Below are 18,791 nucleotides of genomic sequence, written 5' to 3' on the forward strand. Positions count from 1 at the left end.
GTTTGTCCTTCCTGTGGAGAAACTGGAAGTCTCATCTTCCTATATTTTATTTTTCTCCCCTTCTCAATATATTTTGCAGATTTCTTCCAGCCGGTTACTTTTTCATCACATTTTGTTAGCTGCACTTTTATGCCAACACGGCTCATTCTTATCCAAACCACATATTTCTGTGCATATCTATGATAAAGTGAATACAGGTTTTGGCTTCTAAATCCTATAGATGCAACCTTCATTCTCTGATTTCCCATGCTTATACAACTTTAAGTCTTTTGCATTCACTATGATCCTATTACATTTGTAATTTGTCATGGGTATGTTAGTTAACATACAACCCTGAACCAGCATATGAGGAAACTTTCTCAGCTTTTAGAGATAGATTGCACCCAAAGCAGCATTCACAGCTGTTGGTTGCTCAAAAAGCTTTCTTGTTAGTCTTTGCATTTGTTAGCTTTGCAAGCTAACGTTTAGTATCCTGACCTGATGGAACTTAAAGGACAATGATCTCACTGTCTTTATTGAACAATTAAAACAAAAGCACTTACATTTCAAGTGATATGTTCAGACTTTGCCTTAGCTCCATATTTCATCTAGCCTATTTGCTTTAAGAAGCAGGTACTAAATAGCAGCGTTTTCATTCTATAGCCATGAGATTTTTGTACCAAAACATTTAACAATTTGACTCTCAGCAGAGCATGATGTTCTTTTTCTATATTGGAGTTTAGTACTTGCAAATGGATCTTGCAGTAACACTCCTTGTTCTCTTTCATTCCAGAATTAGTACAATACATTCTGTTGTTAGCACTGGCCCTCCCCTTATTTAAAAAAAGAAAGAAAACAAAACACACACACACAAAAACCCCAAACCCAAAACAAAACCACTGCACTACTAGCTGTTTGTTCTTTTGACAAGTTTTGGTTGGTGTGTTTGTTTTTTTTTTTTCCCCTGGAGATTAACACTCTCTTTATTTGCTCTGGGGTTGGTGGTGATGATGCCCTATAAAAACATCAAATTCAGAGTTGCAGTTCCAAGACTTGCAATTGGGAGTTCCAAATTTCAGCAATCTGCAGTAACATCCAAAGATCACACACAGGAATTGCTTATGCAGTACTGCTCCAGATATGCTTAAGGGAGGAAGGTGACCACTGAGATTTGGCAGCTGTGACATCAGGCCAGTTATAAACCCTCGAGGCTCTAGTCATATATTCGGGCTTCTTACCTTTTTATCAAGTTTATCACTACAACAGTCTTGCTCATTTTTACTGAAGGGATGCTGTGATTTACTTACTACAGAATTATTTGTGATGTAGAACTTGTGAATTACGTATGTCAGGTACAAGTCTTTTGTTTAGTTTAGTCTCAAAACCAAACCAAACCCAAACCCTAAATTTTCCTCCCAAATCTAAGAAAACTTATTCCTAAAAAAGAAAAAAATAAAGCAAGAAAAGTAAGGGTTTTTTTATGTGTTTAAACATGCTTCATTTGGATTTGATGAACAGAATAGAGCAGATTCTTCCACTACTCCTTAGTTTCATTGGCTGGATCAGCAAAATAAATAGGTTGTTCTGGAGTAAACATAAGTATCAGACATTATAGAGGGCAATAAGTGTGACTTTAAACAAATAGATACCATGAAGAACACAATCTAGATAGGAACAGTACAAGTAGATTTTTTAAATCCCATATTTAAGTCAACTGTTTTCTTACACAAATAAGTTCAGGCTATTTGTAGCAACAAACTCTATGAGAGAGAAAAAATGCTGCTATTCTATTTTAGCCCTGACAGAAGGAGAAATATTAACAAAGTAACAGAGGCAGGTGGTGTTTCCAAATCATGGAGATCAGGCAATTCTCTTGCCCCACAGACTCCGAAGCCCATGCTTTGAGGAGTCAGGAACAGTCTGTTGCTAGGTGAGCTGTAAACAGCCACAGCAGTTCTGTGGGAAATATGGCTGTGATTGCTCATACAGAACATGTTAGTTCAGTTAATCAGAATTTTCCATTTCGCATTTTGTTGAAGAATTTTTCAGGGTGTTTTAATTAAGTCTGGGGCAAAACATACTCATTATACTGAATGGTAGAAGTTCATCGCCTGTAAAACCCAGAAACTTTCTTCAGGGCCACTGCGAAGTAATACTGCAAATCTTTGTAAGCACCACACAGCATGCACACAATCTCTATTTGGATATTTAAGCATTTTCATTTGGTTGATGAGGAAGAAATGGACAGACACATGGCACCAGGATTTCTGAGAGTATGAGGGAAAAGATTATTTCACATTTAATTTCCCTGCATTTCATTTTTCTTTCTTTGCCAAAAAAAAAAAAAGTCAAAACCAGGATTTGAAATAAAATTTCCAGTGGCTTCAACAGTACTGCTCATCTTTGGACAAATTTAAGATACTGGGATTGAATCCAGTTGTCTTCTCTTTAAGAGCATAGTGGCGCTGGAAGGCACTGATTGATAGTTCAGAACAATGAAGTGTTATTTCTGCAGCAGCACAAAGCTGCTACTGCATCAATCTCAAAAGCTGTCTCAGATCAGCTAGTTTATCACTTGAGAAAGCTGACAAAACAGTGCAGAATTTACACTTACAAATTAATTGGAAGCTCTTCCATCCTTATCCTAAGAAAAGCAGTTATTTTAAATATCTCAAACTTAGATTCAAACTCATGAGGCATCTTCAAGTATTCAGATCCATTAGAAGTTCTTAGAATAAGGGTACATCTCCAGACTGTCAGCCTACACCAAGATTATCAACATCAGGCTTTTTATTTATTGAGCACAGTGACAAGAATTATCCATTGTTTTCTTACAAAATTATTTTAGAAATTAGTCTGTAGACTGCTTGTCGCTTCTTTAAGGCATAATGAATAAAGGAGATGCATAAAGAAATACAGAATTACTGGCAAAGGAGCTGTCAGTCAAAATTAAGGTTTAGCTGTGCCTAGTACATAGAGATGATGTCTAGGCAGAAAAAACATGAAAAGCTTTATTATTAGCATCTAAAGTGAGTGGTGTTACCCAAGTGTCCAAGTTACCCAACAGGAAGTAGACTAAACACCTTCAAAATAAGTCTCAGTCTTCCTCAGATCTTTTCAATGTTACAACTGTATGCACTTATTTTATCCTTGCTCCCGCCAAGTCTTTTTAATAAGAGTTATAATTTCTTTTTATAGATACTTGATCCGACCCGATCCATTGGCTTATGTTCCAAATACTGCACCCAGCCGAAAAGACAGCTTCTGCAATACAGTGGGACAAGACACCAGGGAGGAAACACAACTTTGATATGTAACTCATCACAAAATTAAGAGACAGTTTTATAGGCATGTTGTTTCCACTAACCATTTTGAAAACTGAGTGGTACATTTTATTCAGATTTTGGAAACAAAGTGACAGTGGGTAAGTGACCAAATTTAGAAATGCGGTGTCTAGAAACTCCGATTTAAGGGATTGTCAGGCTTGTGGCCTGTTCAATATGGTAGTTGAACTTTGTCAGCTTACCAGAATTATGACACCTATTACTATTTAACCAATATGAACAAATGATTTAAAAAGTGACAGATTCCATCATGTGTTTTGCTTAGATGCTTCTAAACATGTTTATCAAGGTGACAGCATGTCAGTGACTAAGCTTCTGACCTACATCAGTAAAGATTATCTAATGCCCGTAGAGAGACCATGCATAATTTGCAGTAGAAAATACGTTAATACCTAAAGGCGCCAACAAGGCTTTGTGTGTCAAGAATCCAGCCTTTGAGAAAATTTTCAGTCTCAGCCTGTCACCCATTTATATTAGAACAGGCTAGTTTCAGTCCCATTTTAGCCTCCAGGACTTGAGTGTTAGTTCTCTGGGTTTACACAGATCAGGTTGTAATGACACAGCCTTGTCACACCATAGAGGTTGAGATCTAAGGCATATCCACTGAAAGATTAACTCAGAGGAGCCCATCTGGAGGAAAGACCCTATCATCTCACACAGGCAGCCCCCCACATTTGCAAAAACTGTGAAGGTACTATCTGTGTGAAGCTGCAAACAACAGTAGCTCAGGTGAAATATAACTCTTTTAATCTTAGTTTATCTGTCAATAGAAGCCTGAACAGATTATGATACAAAAGTGAGAGGAACCCTGTAGGGAACAATTCATACCCCAAGTCTGTCCCATTTCCCTGAATATGCCAGAACTGCAACTGTCCACAGTATGTACATGCCCAGTCATCCAGATTACCCAAATGTGATACATTTTCATATGAAATTATGTATCACATTGAAAATTAAATAAATTTATAACCCATTCCATTAAAAAAAATATAATACCATATTACATGAAAAGGCACCATGGATTTGAAGACTCTGTTTTGGCATTAAGTACACAAGAAAGCATCTGCTAGTGTATGAAACATCTGAAGCTGCTACAGAGTCTAGTCTACACATACAAGAATGCCACAATTGGTCAAGTTTTTTACAGAATTAAGCATGCCTGTACATGATCTTCCAAAATCACATTCTTGCTTTGCCATCTGTCACAAAGGGGGAAGAGCATGCTTAAGGTAAAAACCCTACTGTTACAATTATCCATATAGAACTGGTACAAGAAATTTGGCAGGTAGTCTACAATGGAAAAAATGATTATTCTTTGAATTCCCTGGATGTCCTACATGTGCAAAAATTCAGTCAAACTTGTTTATATTCTCTTCTATATTATTTGGTAGAACAACTACAATTTATTTCTGAAAATAAAATACCAAGTTGCCCAGTGAACGACTCATGGATGTGAGTATGCTTATCAGCTTTGCAAGGGTGTTGAAATCAAGTCACATTTGTATTAGGAACGACAGCAAATCTGCTATTGTTCCCTCCCTTCCTCTTAATTCTTCCAAAAACTTAATATGGAACAGATTAGTTAAGTCAGAAATCCTAAAGCCACAATTATAAAAAAAACAGAGATCTCAGAGTGGACTGAAGCCATCAGAAGACCAAGAGTACCAGTTTTAAAAGGAAAAAGGATAACTGGAAAGTCAGGTTTCTCAGCAATTTTTTTTAATATTGGCATTTTAAAGTAGCATCATGGTTCAGAAGGGTTTCAGTGATTCTGCATAGAGTGCATTATTGTTCAGTGGTTTTCCACACACACTAGTCATTTATCAAATTATTCACAGTTAAAGACGAAGTATTTCAAATGTTCCCTCTGGACACTGTGGAAAAAAAAGAAACAACTGAAACAGCTGCATAGACTGAAGTCTACAGTTTTTTAAAAAACAGTATATGGTACAGGATCTTATCCAAGACCTGTCATAGAAGTTATCCCAGAAGAGACTGCATGTGCAGCGTGAATAACTTCCTATTTTTAATGCCTTCAGTGAGAAGACTGTATTCCAGTTGAATATTTTCAAAACCCAAGTTTCTTAAAAATGCTCACTCCAAAATATTAGGAGGATCTTTTGTTTCATACTGAAGGCCTTTCTAATGGAGTCTCAAGTGGGCAGACAGGATTCCACAAACATGCCTACCCTTCAGCTGGCAAGCTAGATACTCTGCTTTCAGTGTGATTCACACACTGTTCGCAGGCATTCCCTGTATACTGCCTAGAGTACCCACCACAGATTTAAGGACTCTCTGCCACAAGGATCTATAGCTAGGACTTGATGCCTCACATTTAACAGCCTATAAAGCAGTAGAAACAAGTAGTCAGGTGTATCCATTTTCCCATCCAATTCAGCAGAATTGCTGCTCAGCTAGAGTTGAATAGTAGCGTGTAATGTGACCTGATATTTCTCCAGGCTTAATGAATTTCTAATTGCTCATTAGCCTCAGAAGATTTGCCAAAGCAAACACAAAGACAGCTGGAGACACTTGCAGTCTCTAAAATGAATGAAAGGCAATATTTCTGAACAAAATACTTGGTTCTCTTCAAAATCTTCTGGAAGACAAGCAAGGTAATAAAAACTAACAACAGCTTCTTATGAAGCAAAAGTTCTAATAACCCATGAATAATATACCACAGAGTTCTGTTACTCAAAATATACTGCGTTTCATGTTGAAAGCAGAACAGCTTTGCTTCCTCTGGCATATCTTCACATACAGACCCCATTCTAGTGGGATTTAGACCTTTCAAGAACCATCCTAAGCACCTCTACATTAACATCAAATGAGACAGTACGCACATTCCTTCGGTGGCCACGGAGGCGATTCTTTAATCGTCATCCTACAGGCAATATTATGTTCATATGCTTTCTTCTCATCATGATTATCAGAAACATAATACAAGTCTAGCTGGACTGGAGACCAGATCTCTGTGCTCGGTGCTGGAGAAGGGATGATGAAGTTCCAGGAAGAATCAGCAGGTCCAAATGAGTGTTGAACAGAGGAGTTTTGTCTGGTCATAGTTCACTCAGTAGACAGAGAAATGTAGAGCTATGATCACCGGCATAAGCAAGAGATTTAATCCTAAACCAGTTGTCAAAGATACCAAGATGGCCAGATAACCGGTATTTGTTTCTCTTAACTAAAAAAAAGGATGATTTCAATCTGTGCTTAACTGCATGTATTGTTTCCTCCTGACTCTCTTCTACCAGTAACTCAGAGATGCCCATCTTCCCCAACACTACCTTAACACATACCAAGCAATTTGGTACCCAAAGTCACAATCCCAGTGAAGAAAGTGATAGCAGATAATTACTTCATTCTCACAAGCAAAGCGAGACCTACCTATGAAAACGTATTACCTAGCCTGCAATAAAAAGTGTTTCAGTGGAACGCAATGTGTTCCCTTAACTATTTAACTCAAATTCCAGAACATGCATTAATTCACATACAAAGTAGAAAGCATACAGTTTGAGTTTTTAAAACTGGCAGTAGAATGAGTTAGGGAAGTTTTCATGACATTTTGACTTGGAAAAGAACAGTTATTTCCCAGCATACATATTTCCCCTCCCACAAACAGCTTCCTACTACAACTACTCTTTAACAACTTTAAAGTATACAAGTATATATATTACTGAACATTTCTTATACATCTTTGTTTACCAATGCACCAATAAAATGCTAAAGAACAAATAGATTTCAGGCTTCAGCAGTGGAGGAAAACTGAAATGACATCAAGTGCACCAGAAGTAGCACACAATTCTGTAGTTTCTAGGCAGGTAGGCCTGGCAGGAACCATTCTGTAATTTTGGGACGCTGATGCAGGATGTTTTGCTGCGTTGAATTCCACTTGATATCTGAGGGAAATCAGTCGCTACAATCTGGAAATGAATTAATAAAAACAAGCAGCACCATGTAGTGACAGTTGTACAAGGTTAAAAAAAAACTTTTTCAAGGCAGTGATATAAATGCAGAATTATAAAATAAAGAAATCTGCATAAAATATTGTTGTATATTCTTGGTATTATATTAGAAACAGCCCACCCCACTTTGAAACAGACATACATCAAATAAATGCCTAAAGAGTGGCACTTCGAATTTTCAGCCACTGTTCCTTGCGCTTGATGCAGAATATTCATTGCAGGGAGGCAGGAAGAGAGTTATTAATTCATATCAAGTTACAAGAGATGACAAAGACTTTGCTTATGGTCATCTTCTGAAGTTAATCCAAAATATTAATGATGATTTTGTTATATACTTCATTATTGCCTATACTACTAATGCCAGAATGCTGTCAGTAATGGCAATTCAACACAAGCATAAACTCTCACTGCCTCTCAAGAAGCTTAAAAAGGCAAATATTTCTGCTTCATAAAGTTAAAAACAAGCATTTGAAGTTTCTATGAACTAAAGTTTTCTATTTGTTCTATAAAATCTAGTCTGTATACCTTTACGAAAACTCACAACTGGCCCATGCCAACTGAGGAGAGAGGCTGGGACATATAGAATTAAAAGAGTAAACACTTATTCATGTGCATGAGGTGTCCCAGCCAAATTGAGGCACCCCAAATGTGGTTCTACATAGGACTCTCGTACCTTTAAAGTGTTCAGGTACAACATGATTAGTCAAATCACTAACACCCACACTACCAATTACTAATCACAGTAAAACTTCTCTAGATCATTTCCTATTTCTTAATTTGTCCTTTTGCCAGCATGGGCTGGCTGATGTATGATAGCTAGTTTCTTTGGCAATTGTACAGCTTTTAAGAGTTCAGTATTTACTCCCACTAGAAGTTATAAACCCTCATTGCTCTCTCAGTGGTGTGGCAGACTCCAAATGCAAACAGAGAATCGGTATATTTATAGTTTTTTCTTTGGACAGCTGGCAAGTCTTTGTTAACGCAATCAATTCTGCTGCTTGTGCACTCAGCTTCAGACTGAGTGGTGAAGCCTGTGCTACCTTAACTTCAGTAGTTACTGAATAACCTCTAACTTGGTTACCATTCAGATAATATGAGGACCTGTCTACACATAGTTCAAGATCAGGATCTGGAAATGGCACATCCAATATTCTCGAGGTTTGTTGTGGGTTTGGTGTTTTTTTTGTTTTGTTTTTTTTCCCCCAGCTTCATGGGTTACTACTGCACAATCATGATGTGGTGTTTCTTGCCCAGGTAAAGGGAGTAGAGTTGCAAGGATCAGCTTATTACATCGTTTAACATAAGGTACAGGTGTCAGCGGTACAAGATTCCGTGGCTACTAACAAATCGTCAACATATTGTGTCAAAAATTGATCAATTTTTTAAACACAACATCCTGTAAAACTTTTAGTAAAATTTTAGAACAATAGTGGAGGACCCAGCAAAGCCCTGAGGGAGATTTGTCCATGTTAGCTGTACCTTTCCCCAGGTAAATGCAAAAAGGTCTTGAGAGTCCACATGAATAGGTATACTGATTTAAGGTGGAAAAATTATCCCCTGTATGTATTAGACAGGGGTAATTATGTTCATTAATCAAAAGGCTTAAGACCAAATTCTCGTAAGAAGGGGAAAAATATTTTGTATTCAGAGGCTCCTATAGTGACTGCACAATAGGTGTCTGCTAACTGTCAATCCTAGGTGAAATGTAGCTGCCCCTGTTGCATAGAGCAGGGAAAGATTGCACCATAGGATTCAGAGGCTTTTGTTTTGTTTTGGTCATACCAAGCACTCCCATTTCCAATGGCCTTGTTGCCCACAATAATTACAGCAGTCTCCGGTTCCTGGAGATCTATTGTTTTGAAACTTTTCTCCTCTGCCCCACCTTGGACATCTCCGTGCCTTTGTTCCCTTAATCTAGGATTATTATTCAACACTGCTGCCAATAGACTAGCTTCCTTTTTCTGTTCTTTTCCTTTTGTGCAAAAGCAACTATTCTGCAGCATTCTTGCTGCTTGTCTATTGATCCAGATGTCCCTGGAGTCAGTCTTGCTATAGATACTTATCTGTGATGCCAGACAACGCTGGGAGGGCTTCAAAGATGTGTTAAAGGGGATAGGATGCTAGCGTTATCGTGGTTGTCCAGGGATATCTTTTATCCTTCGTGGACAGCTCTAAGATTCTGAGAAGCAAAGTCTTTATTTCCAGGGCAAGGCTGTCCTTTAGTTTGTTTTACTTAAGCATGAACAATACCAAAGTCTCCAGTAAAATTCCACTACCTCATTACATTGCAGTGTAGAACATGAACTAACATAACAAAGTTAATAGACTTTCATACTAAAAAGACTGATTGATGTAATGGTTAGGGAAGGGTATTTTTGTAACATTACCTTTTTAGCACTATAAAAAAGGATAAGTTTCTCTAGACTTGTGTCTCCTCAGATAAAGAAGTACTGGCCAAGACACTTGTTCTTGCTCCCTTCCTCTCCACGCCCCCAAGCTGACTCAATGCTTGCTTTACATTTCTCCAGTGAAAACTTGAAAATTGTCACTCTCTTTGTATTTGTCAAAAATAAGAGCTGACTTTCTCCTGAGTGACTCTTCCTTACCTAACTCAAATAAAGAAAATACATTGAAAGGAATAAGGAAGTGCTTTGAGAAGATTCTTGTCTATCAGGAACTTTTATCACCACTTGAGTGGATTCAACAGAAGGCAGAGCAGCATAGCCTGAGACCTTTCACACCATAGGAATCCCATCTAGTTTAAAACATGGCATGGTTTAACACATTTTCTCAACAACACTATATAAGAAATATCAAGCATATGATATCTACATCAGCTTCTTCAAGTTTCAGATTTTCTTTCCTACAGTATACTCAACGGCATGAACTCAGAGTCTATTTTGAACATCAACTAAGAATGAACACAGAATTGAAGTCACAGCAAAACTCTCAGCAATCAGGGTAAAATGTGTGTGGGGGAGATTGACTAGTCCTCAGAAAGCTGTAATAGGGATTAGGCAATCTAAGAAACAATCATAATCACAAACCAGAATAATACCTGAAGTGCAAAGAGATATCTTGGATTGTTACAGGTTTTCATATAAATATTACAGAAAGTAGAAGTTAATTCCAAAGCAAGAAACTTAATGGAGGAAATGAGGTAGAACACACCATTGATTTTAGTCCTAGTTATTCCATTATTGAAAATTAGTACAACTATAGTTTCTAAGCACATCTAGTATAAGAATCTACAGGCAGATATAATTCATCCAGACAAATCAGTCAGATCAAAGTATTTAATTTCATTTTTGCAATTGTTCTTACCTATGAGAGTGTTCCACAGTTGTGATTAATCTGGTCTAATACAACTCTCAAGACTGTAGTGGCTGCCCCTACATCAGATGGCACATTTGCAAGCTCACTGTCCTGTTTGGGGATAGTGAGACAGGAAACACATTTTTAGTGCCTCAATTTTTTCCACCTACATGGAAAATTCAGTGCCAATGAAAGGAGTTTTTCCTAGAATATGATTGAACTGTGGAATGGTCTACTGCAGCAGCTTTCCCCCATGCCAGTTTTAATTGCTCAATTATTGGGCACACTGCTAGTCTCTAGATAGATGCTTTAATTGAGAACACATATTACTTATGCTTCAGTATTTAAACTATGTCTGTATGAGGCATCCAAATATATTATTCATAGGTGCTCCTTACACTTAGACCATTGACAATGACAGGATGAAATAAACATTAGAAGTTTTCTTATTTTTAGAATATACCCATACCCCACTATGCTAGCCAGAAAGTTAATAAGTTACTTATCTAAATTCATATCGGAGCCAACTACTGCCTGCCAAAGTAAGCCCCATTTCAGTAAAACCAAACTTACTAAGTACAATTGTTTTAACGCATATAAAGTTCTGTTTGTGTCAACAGTTAGTTAAGCAGAGGTTAAAGCAGCACTGCTAAGGAACTTGAGGTTTCTCACAGTGGCTGCACGCATGATCACCAAAATTCTAACAATGCAAAGCTGCTAGAAAGCTACATTCCACCAGCATTTAGATGTGAGTCTCATATCAGTTATTCCCTGCTCCTGCCCCACTATTTGTCTTGCGGCCTGCTCTCCAATGAGACATGCAGGATAAGGCTTCCATAAGAAGGTCTGGAGATTCTCTTCTTACTAGACCAAGGCATCAGCATCTGTCTGTAAGCTATAAATACCTGTTAAAAACACCTCACAAAAATATATACACATACAAATTATGAGGAAAAAAAGCAAGCAAAAAAGCTCAACATAGTTACAGCAAAATAATGAAATGGAGAACCAAAAATGAAAATGTGACCAAGTGCAGAAGCTTTTCAGTAGAAGAACGTTTTGAGGCCTCAAGAACTACAGGTCACCAGATGGGTCTCCTACATACCAGCAAGCAGGTGGCAGCTGAACCAGGAAACTGTTGCAGGACATTAGTCCTCTTGAAGAAAAGCTTACGCTGTACACCTGGGTAAGATGCCAATTCTAACCCAAGAGAATTGTCACAGAAGCAGTTTGAGCAATGCTTACAAATTACTTAGGCCTTGCCCCAGTCACAGCCCCGTTCTCCCAAGGACAAGGGCCACTATTCTAAAACAAAAGACATACAAAATCCAGAGCATTTGTAACTGCTTACAACCTGGTCCTCTATCAAGTTATGGACCTGTCACTCAAATTCATCTCAGGTGCTAAGTATTCCCACTAATAGGCTACTGAAATTGCTCTGTGGAGATTACCTGTCCAGTGCAGCCCAGCTGGATTAAATGCAGAGAAGCTTCACACCCCAGTAGACAAACAGAAGATAGGCATAGTTTCATCTGGCTTTTTTTTGTTGTTGTTTTTTTAGCTTGCCAGGGCAGGGAAGACATGATGTTAATTACTTTGATTGTAACAGCACTTGTTTCTGCAGGAAAGTCTTTAGATCACTATATGGAACTTCCTCATTACCAGCTTTAAAAAAAAAAAAAAGAAATAAAAGACTACATCAAGGTACAAATGATGGCTAGAAACACACCCAGATGCTTTATTTACCTTCCGTCTTGTCATAGATTTGACTTCTTTAAAACATTTATCAGCAACAATACTGCAGCTACATATGAGTTTTATATATAATCCATAATTTCCAGCCCTAGTACCATTTCATTATTGCCATCTGAAGAGCTAACTGTTTGCACAGCCACCATCACATTATGGTAGAGGCAATAAACATTTTCTAAAAGCATTTAAGGAGTTTGTGAATTTGCGTAAAATAAGAGTTCAATACAGCTGAAGACCATCAACTATGATAAGCTAACTATAAGCTTTTTCTGTTAAAAGGAACCAGTGGCCAAAGAATTCAAATAATCCATGGGCCTTTGAGGCATTCAGCATACTGGACAACTGCTACACTTTTGCTATGCTCTTGCAGTGTTTGTGGCATATAAAATATTACTCTGTGTCAAGCACCTTCATTTTTCAGGCAGACCTCTTCAAATAATTTATCCACATGTCTAGAAGGAAGAGGAATATATTGCAGCATAAGAACAGCTCTCTGCTCATCTGAAAATGTTATGCAACTGTTTGGAAAACAACCCCAATTATGAGTGCAAATCAGTATAATATCTGAGGCAAGAGAATAGTTTTTTTAATTGGATTTCACTAGTATTTTTTTTTGTCTATACTTTGGATGAATACATCCATTAAAAAAACAAAACTGCACTGAATAGGGCATGGCTGAATGGAATGTCTCTGTACACTAAACTACACAAATGGTTGTTCTAAATCAGATAAAACTTAGCCTAAAGTTTTATACCCTTCTCCAACAGCTTCTAAAGTACAGAAGTCCCTACAATAAAGATCAAGAGACCAAATCTAAAATACAGCTTCTTTTAGTTCCGTGTACTGACAAGCAGAACAGTAAACAACATGCCGGCAACCATAAAAGCAATAACAAAATCCAATTATCGGTTAGCTTTTTCAGACAAAGCTTTAAATTATTTCTGGATGCAAAACATATTACATTTTTACCAGCCAAAATCAGCACTGGAAGACAGTAATCTTCTTGGACTTGTATTTCCTGAAATTAATCTTACCTGAATGCAGGAACCCAACGCAGAAAAGTTATTTTTCCAATATCCTTCCACCCACAGCAGTAAGAGTGCTTCTGACGTAATTAAGACTTTCTTGAAAAAAGATGGTTCCAGAGAAGAGAGGACTATGCAGCTCAAACCTCTCCCACAAGGACCACAACCTCTGCCATGACTGTTCCTAAATCACCCCAATCAGAACTCACCTGTGTCTGCAGCCAGCCTTGAAGAACCAGCAGCATGTCTTACACAGGGCCTATTGATTTCATTTGCAAAATAAAATTTAAAGATTCCCCCAAAGCACAACAACATAAACATGAATTTCAAGTGCTTTTGTACCATGACTACTGTAGAATCAAATCACACGCACTTTTTTAAGAGTCTTTATTGTTCTGGGGACAGACAAAAATGTTTTGAAAGGGCTTAGGACATATTGAAGAAATAAAGCAGTATTTAATGGCTTGTTCTCTCTTTCTGGTGCCAGATATGCATCCCTGTTTGTTAGAGCCCACATTATTCTAACTGCATAGTCATAGTACGTGTATCAATTTGACACACTCAGTAAACTTCTCCAAGTAAGCACTCTTTTTTTGGACTTAGTTGGAAAATTTGCATCAGCAAGTATTGTCAGCTCTAGTAGGCGGCACCCTGAAGCGAGTCCTTTCTCAGTAAGAATTATTATTACTAGAGTGTGTCTTGGTTCTCATCCAAATGCCACTACAATCACTCAGAATCTCAGCATGCTTTAGATAAGTTCCTGTAATCATATCACGTCATACAATCATAGGACCACAGGATAATGCTGTTCGAAAGGAAGCTCAGGAGGTCTCCAGTCCCCATCCCCCTGCTCAAAGCAGGGGTAGCTGTGAGCTCAGACCAGGCTGCTCAGGGCTTTCTCTAGTTGTAGGGTTGAAAAGTACAATCTAATCCTTACCTTTATCCCAGGGCAGATCAGCTAAACTATTGCTGGCATATTAGTGTAACATAACCTTGAATTAGAAGATGGCATAAAGAAAGGAGTTCTAGCTTCAGGTTTTCATTGCTGGTCATTTTAATCAAGACTCCTGGTAATTCATGTTTTTCTCCTTTGGACTCTCTCTAAATGGTTCAAATCTTTGGACTCAATGGACGACACATGGAAATAACCTGCTTACCAAGAGGTGAAAAAAGGAAACTCAGTCCATAACCTTGATTTCTACAGGTGAATTTCCCAAAGGAAGTATATTTTGGATTTTTCTCAGCAACTACAGAAAAGGGTTATTTTCTCCACAGGAAGACATATAATTCAATTAGGTTTCTTTATTAAACATCATAATGTATGCTTATAAAATAAAGTGGCAACGCATATATTGTATTCTCACTTTCTCCCTTCAGCTCTGGCTAAAGTATTTGGTATTTATGTGACTGATATTTTGATTCCCACATGCATCTGATAAGCTTCCTGCAAAGCTACAGGTACTTTTTTCTAGCTATTCAATTAATGCAGCCCATTGGCCCCCTCAGTAATTAATGTAAAGGTCTCTTAATTCTTATTGGGAGTAGCAGATAATTTATATTCTTGGTTGGAGAGAAATCTGGAAAGTAATTTACTTACATAGAAATTTTGAGTGAAACTTTTAGCTTGCAAGGTTATCATGCATCATCTTATATTTTCCTTAGCTATGAGGATATTTTGTACATGGCTGAGTACCCCAAAATGGAATTTAATACCTTCCTGTCAAGACACTCTATCAGCATTTAATTTTCCTCTTGTTCATTATATCTCCATAATAACAACTAAGTGGTATCTTGTGTGTGAGGTGTTCCTTGTATATATGACTACAGAGATTAATAGCAGCTGCATGCACTAAGAGAGATCTGGCAAATCCTAATATTAGATTTTCTGAAAAAAAGCAGTTTCCATCCATATTTCTATCACTAATTCACCAGCACAGGATACCATCTATGCTTTCTTCTTCAGTCACATTGAAATGCCATCTGAGTAAATGTAATGGTATGTAGACTAATTACATCTGAGCAATGTAAAATTAACACATTAACTTATTATTACTTATTAATGAAAAATTAAGTTTCATTGCATCTTCATTGCTTTTTCTTCAGTATAGTTGATATGATCTCTTGCCATGTTTTAAAACAGTATAAGAATTAATTGGCACCTGATCCAAAACAAAGTAAGGTACCAAGCAGTATTCAGTCAACAGGGAAAGCCTAGTTTATGGAAGAAAAATCCTTTGAATGCAACCTAGTACAAAAACTATACCCCTGATTCAGGATGTCCTTGAACCTTGAAAGTTATCACTACATAGATGTTCTTTTTCTAAGAAAACATCTGCTGTTGTGTCCATCGTCAAAGAAAGGACTCTCTGCTATAGGCCTGTCTGTTCTGTCTGACATGTGGTTCTTCTTTTGCAGTGCTTCCCAATAGAGTATGTGCTCATTTGTCCAAATGTAATGAGATGTAATTATATTATTGTACAGACAAGGAGAAAATGGGACCTTGTATATGTTAAACAGTGAATGACTAGGTGGAGGTACTATCTGTATGCCCTTTGCATTAAGACAGAGCCCTACATAAACATCTTCCAAATGTATAAATTTTACCATTACAGAAGCATTGACAATTTTTGAAGCCAGGTCTCCAGAAAAGACGTAGCCATTTCCTGAACAAAAAGGAGGGTATTTGTCACCTGGGTATTCTTCGTCTGATATGTACCATTTACTTTCTTTATTCCAAATAGGCTTATGCCCTTTCATAAGACAGCCTGTGAAATAATTTTGTGGAGGAGGTGAAAGAGGCCTGAGGAGCTTTTCTATTAGGTATATTGTATTAACAAAAACATCACTGTCTGTCTTCATAACAAAGCTTGCGCCACTGCAATAAGAGGCAACTCACTTCATGCCCATCAAAGTTTTATGAGTTAAGTTATTGTAAGTGTCCAGGAAGTCCTTTTGAATAATATCGTGATATTGCTCACTTTCTCTCAGTAGGACCTCATTTGGACCCTTGCTCTCAACGTCCAGCATAAACAACTGAACAACCTCAACTCTTGGAACCACAGATTCATTTCCCCAAGTTTTTCTGATGGAACTTCTGTGCTGAATTTCAGCAGCCGTAGCTGCTATTAGCAATATCAAGAAAGGTGTTTTATCTTTACACTTCTCTTTTTCATTAATAATGAATTTAAATGACCATGTTGAAGTGGATCTGTTTTTATTCTAAAATTTCTCATTTTCAGCTGGTAGTTCTCTATTTTATTTCCATAAGAATTGTTTGAATTTTGAAATAATGTTTTTATGTAAAATATTTTCACTTTTAATCTGAAGATTATCATACCTTTTGGTAAAAAGTATGTCTTTTTCTTCTATGTCCTCATTGTTTTGAACTTGACTTCCAGTTAGAACAGCAAGGTGATCAGAATTCAAAAACCAGAAAATCAAATATATTGCTGTAAAAGAGATGGAGGCAATCAGGAAAACATTTCTTTTGGTGCAATCCCAAGGACAGGAGAAGAATCCACCACAGTAGGTCATGTTGGCAGCTTTGAGAGGATGCACAAAAAGCTATTTTTTAATTGGACAGATATTTTGTCAGAAGAGCAGTTAATTTGTAATTGTTTTCCTCGGTGACACAGGAAGATAAAAGCAATCTGCAGGCTTCTGATTCTTCAGTATTCCTTTTTTTTTAAAATTAAAAGTATCCCATTATTTTATCTTAGAATAAATTGTAAAAATTTTCATAGAAGCAAAAAAAAAATCTTAAAAAAAATTTCATTATTTCATTTTCAGGCTTTTCTTCCTAGGAGAAATACAGTAGGATAAATACAGTAAGAAATAAATCAAACTAAATAAATACAGTATTCATTTTTTTTTCTCACATAGAACAGAACTTATTCAGCTATATATTTAGATATTTGAATATATGTAAAATATAAATGTGAATTTAATCCAATATTACAATCAATATTTTAGTATTTTTACATATATATGCAAAATACCTGTCAAACTTTCAATATGGTTGTCTTCAATACTAATAGCAGGGTACTGAGTTAATAAGAGGTATGGTAGAATGTAGAATATATTTTCTATTTCAAATGCATACATTTATTAAAACACACTAAAAAGATATGTATTTAAAGTAAAGATTGTAATTGCAATTCCAGTTGCTACAACACTCCCTGTAAGCTTTACAAAATGTTATTGTGTAATTGAATAATCCAAAGCTAATGAAAGGTTATGATTGATTATGGATTCACAGCCTTAGAGACTATTGTGATAAATCACATGGCAGGTACCTTTGGCCATTTAAAAGTTAGATACACAGTTGAAAGTCATTGTCTAGGCTATATAAAATGTTAATGCAGACCGAGAAGTAGCATTTCCAGAGGTGAATTTAGCCATCAGAAGATAGGTGTCTTATATGAGATGAAGTGCCCCCTGCCAGCATCTACCTCTGTAAAGAATACTTAAGACAACTGGCTTAGGCTAGGTCCATAAATTTTAAATTGCTCCAATTGAATGAGTTGAATCCCATCCTTCCAGACTGCAAGGACAGGTAAAATATAAATACTGGAACACTGAAAATACCGTAGCTTTGGGTATTTTTTTGTGATTTCCATAACAGCTAGTTTCAAATTCTGGCTTCCTTCAACTACATGATAGAGAAATTTATCTAAGCCTTGGATATGCACCCCAGTTTGCAGGGAGAGGGAGATAATCACATGTATCCAACACACCACAAACTGGTAACAGCTAAGAATGCTATCTGGAAGAAAGTGCAAGTTGACTGTATTAAACTGCTTTTTACAAACTGGTCTCTGAAGGGTTCTCTACATGTATTCCAAAGTGAACTGCAAAAGTATAGTAAGTCAGGGTTTTTCACATTTTTTTGTGCCAAAACACTACTTGACAGATGCAACATGTAGCTCACAATCAAACAGCAAAATTCAACACTTCTTACCATCATCTTTGAATGTGTAGATTCTCCCTGGCCAGCACCATAACACCCACGCAGCTGCTCACCCACTTCCCTCCTCAACAGGACAAGGGGAGAAAATATGGTGAAAAAGCTGGTGGGTCAAGATAAAGACAGGGAGATCACTTACCAGATACCTTCAAGGGCAAAACAGACTTGGGGAAAATTCATTTAATTTATTGCTAATTAAAATACATTCGGATATGAGAAACAAAAACAAAAATTAAAACAATACCTGCCCCCCATCTTTTCCTGGGCTCAACTTGACCCCTTTACCTGCCCCCCCAGCAACAGAAGGGGGTTGGGTGTTAAGGTCCCTCCCTGCTCCTCCTCCTGTTCGGAAAAATCTGCTCCAGTGTGAGCTCTCCAAGGCCCAGAGTTCCTTCAGGAAATATCCAACTGCTCTAGGTTTGAGAGGAAAAGGGCATAAGCATAT

General features: G+C 37.2%; 2 protein-coding genes across 2 annotated transcripts in view; one reads left to right on the plus strand and one right to left on the minus strand.

The window, feature by feature from the left end:
- KCNT2 (potassium sodium-activated channel subfamily T member 2) overlaps window positions 1-16,422 on the plus strand; it is a 164,186-nt gene extending 147,764 nt beyond the window's left edge. The window contains exons 28-29 of the mRNA XM_072867072.1: window positions 3,178-3,403; window positions 16,369-16,422. Of these exons, the coding sequence (XP_072723173.1) occupies window positions 3,178-3,289 (112 nt within the window). The 3' untranslated portion in view covers window positions 3,290-3,403; window positions 16,369-16,422. The remainder of the gene's footprint in view (window positions 1-3,177; window positions 3,404-16,368) is intronic.
- LOC140654162 (beta-1,3-galactosyltransferase 2-like) lies at window positions 15,682-16,914 on the minus strand. Its single transcript, XM_072867217.1, is given in 2 exon segments — window positions 15,682-16,588; window positions 16,718-16,914. Coding segments are annotated over 2 exon segments (1,104 nt in total).
- Between the last annotated feature and the right edge of the window lie 1,877 nt (window positions 16,915-18,791).

The sequence above is a fragment of the Ciconia boyciana genome, chromosome 7 (assembly GCF_034638445.1).
Source record: "Ciconia boyciana chromosome 7, ASM3463844v1, whole genome shotgun sequence".
In the NCBI taxonomy this organism is placed as follows: domain Eukaryota; kingdom Metazoa; phylum Chordata; class Aves; order Ciconiiformes; family Ciconiidae; genus Ciconia; species Ciconia boyciana.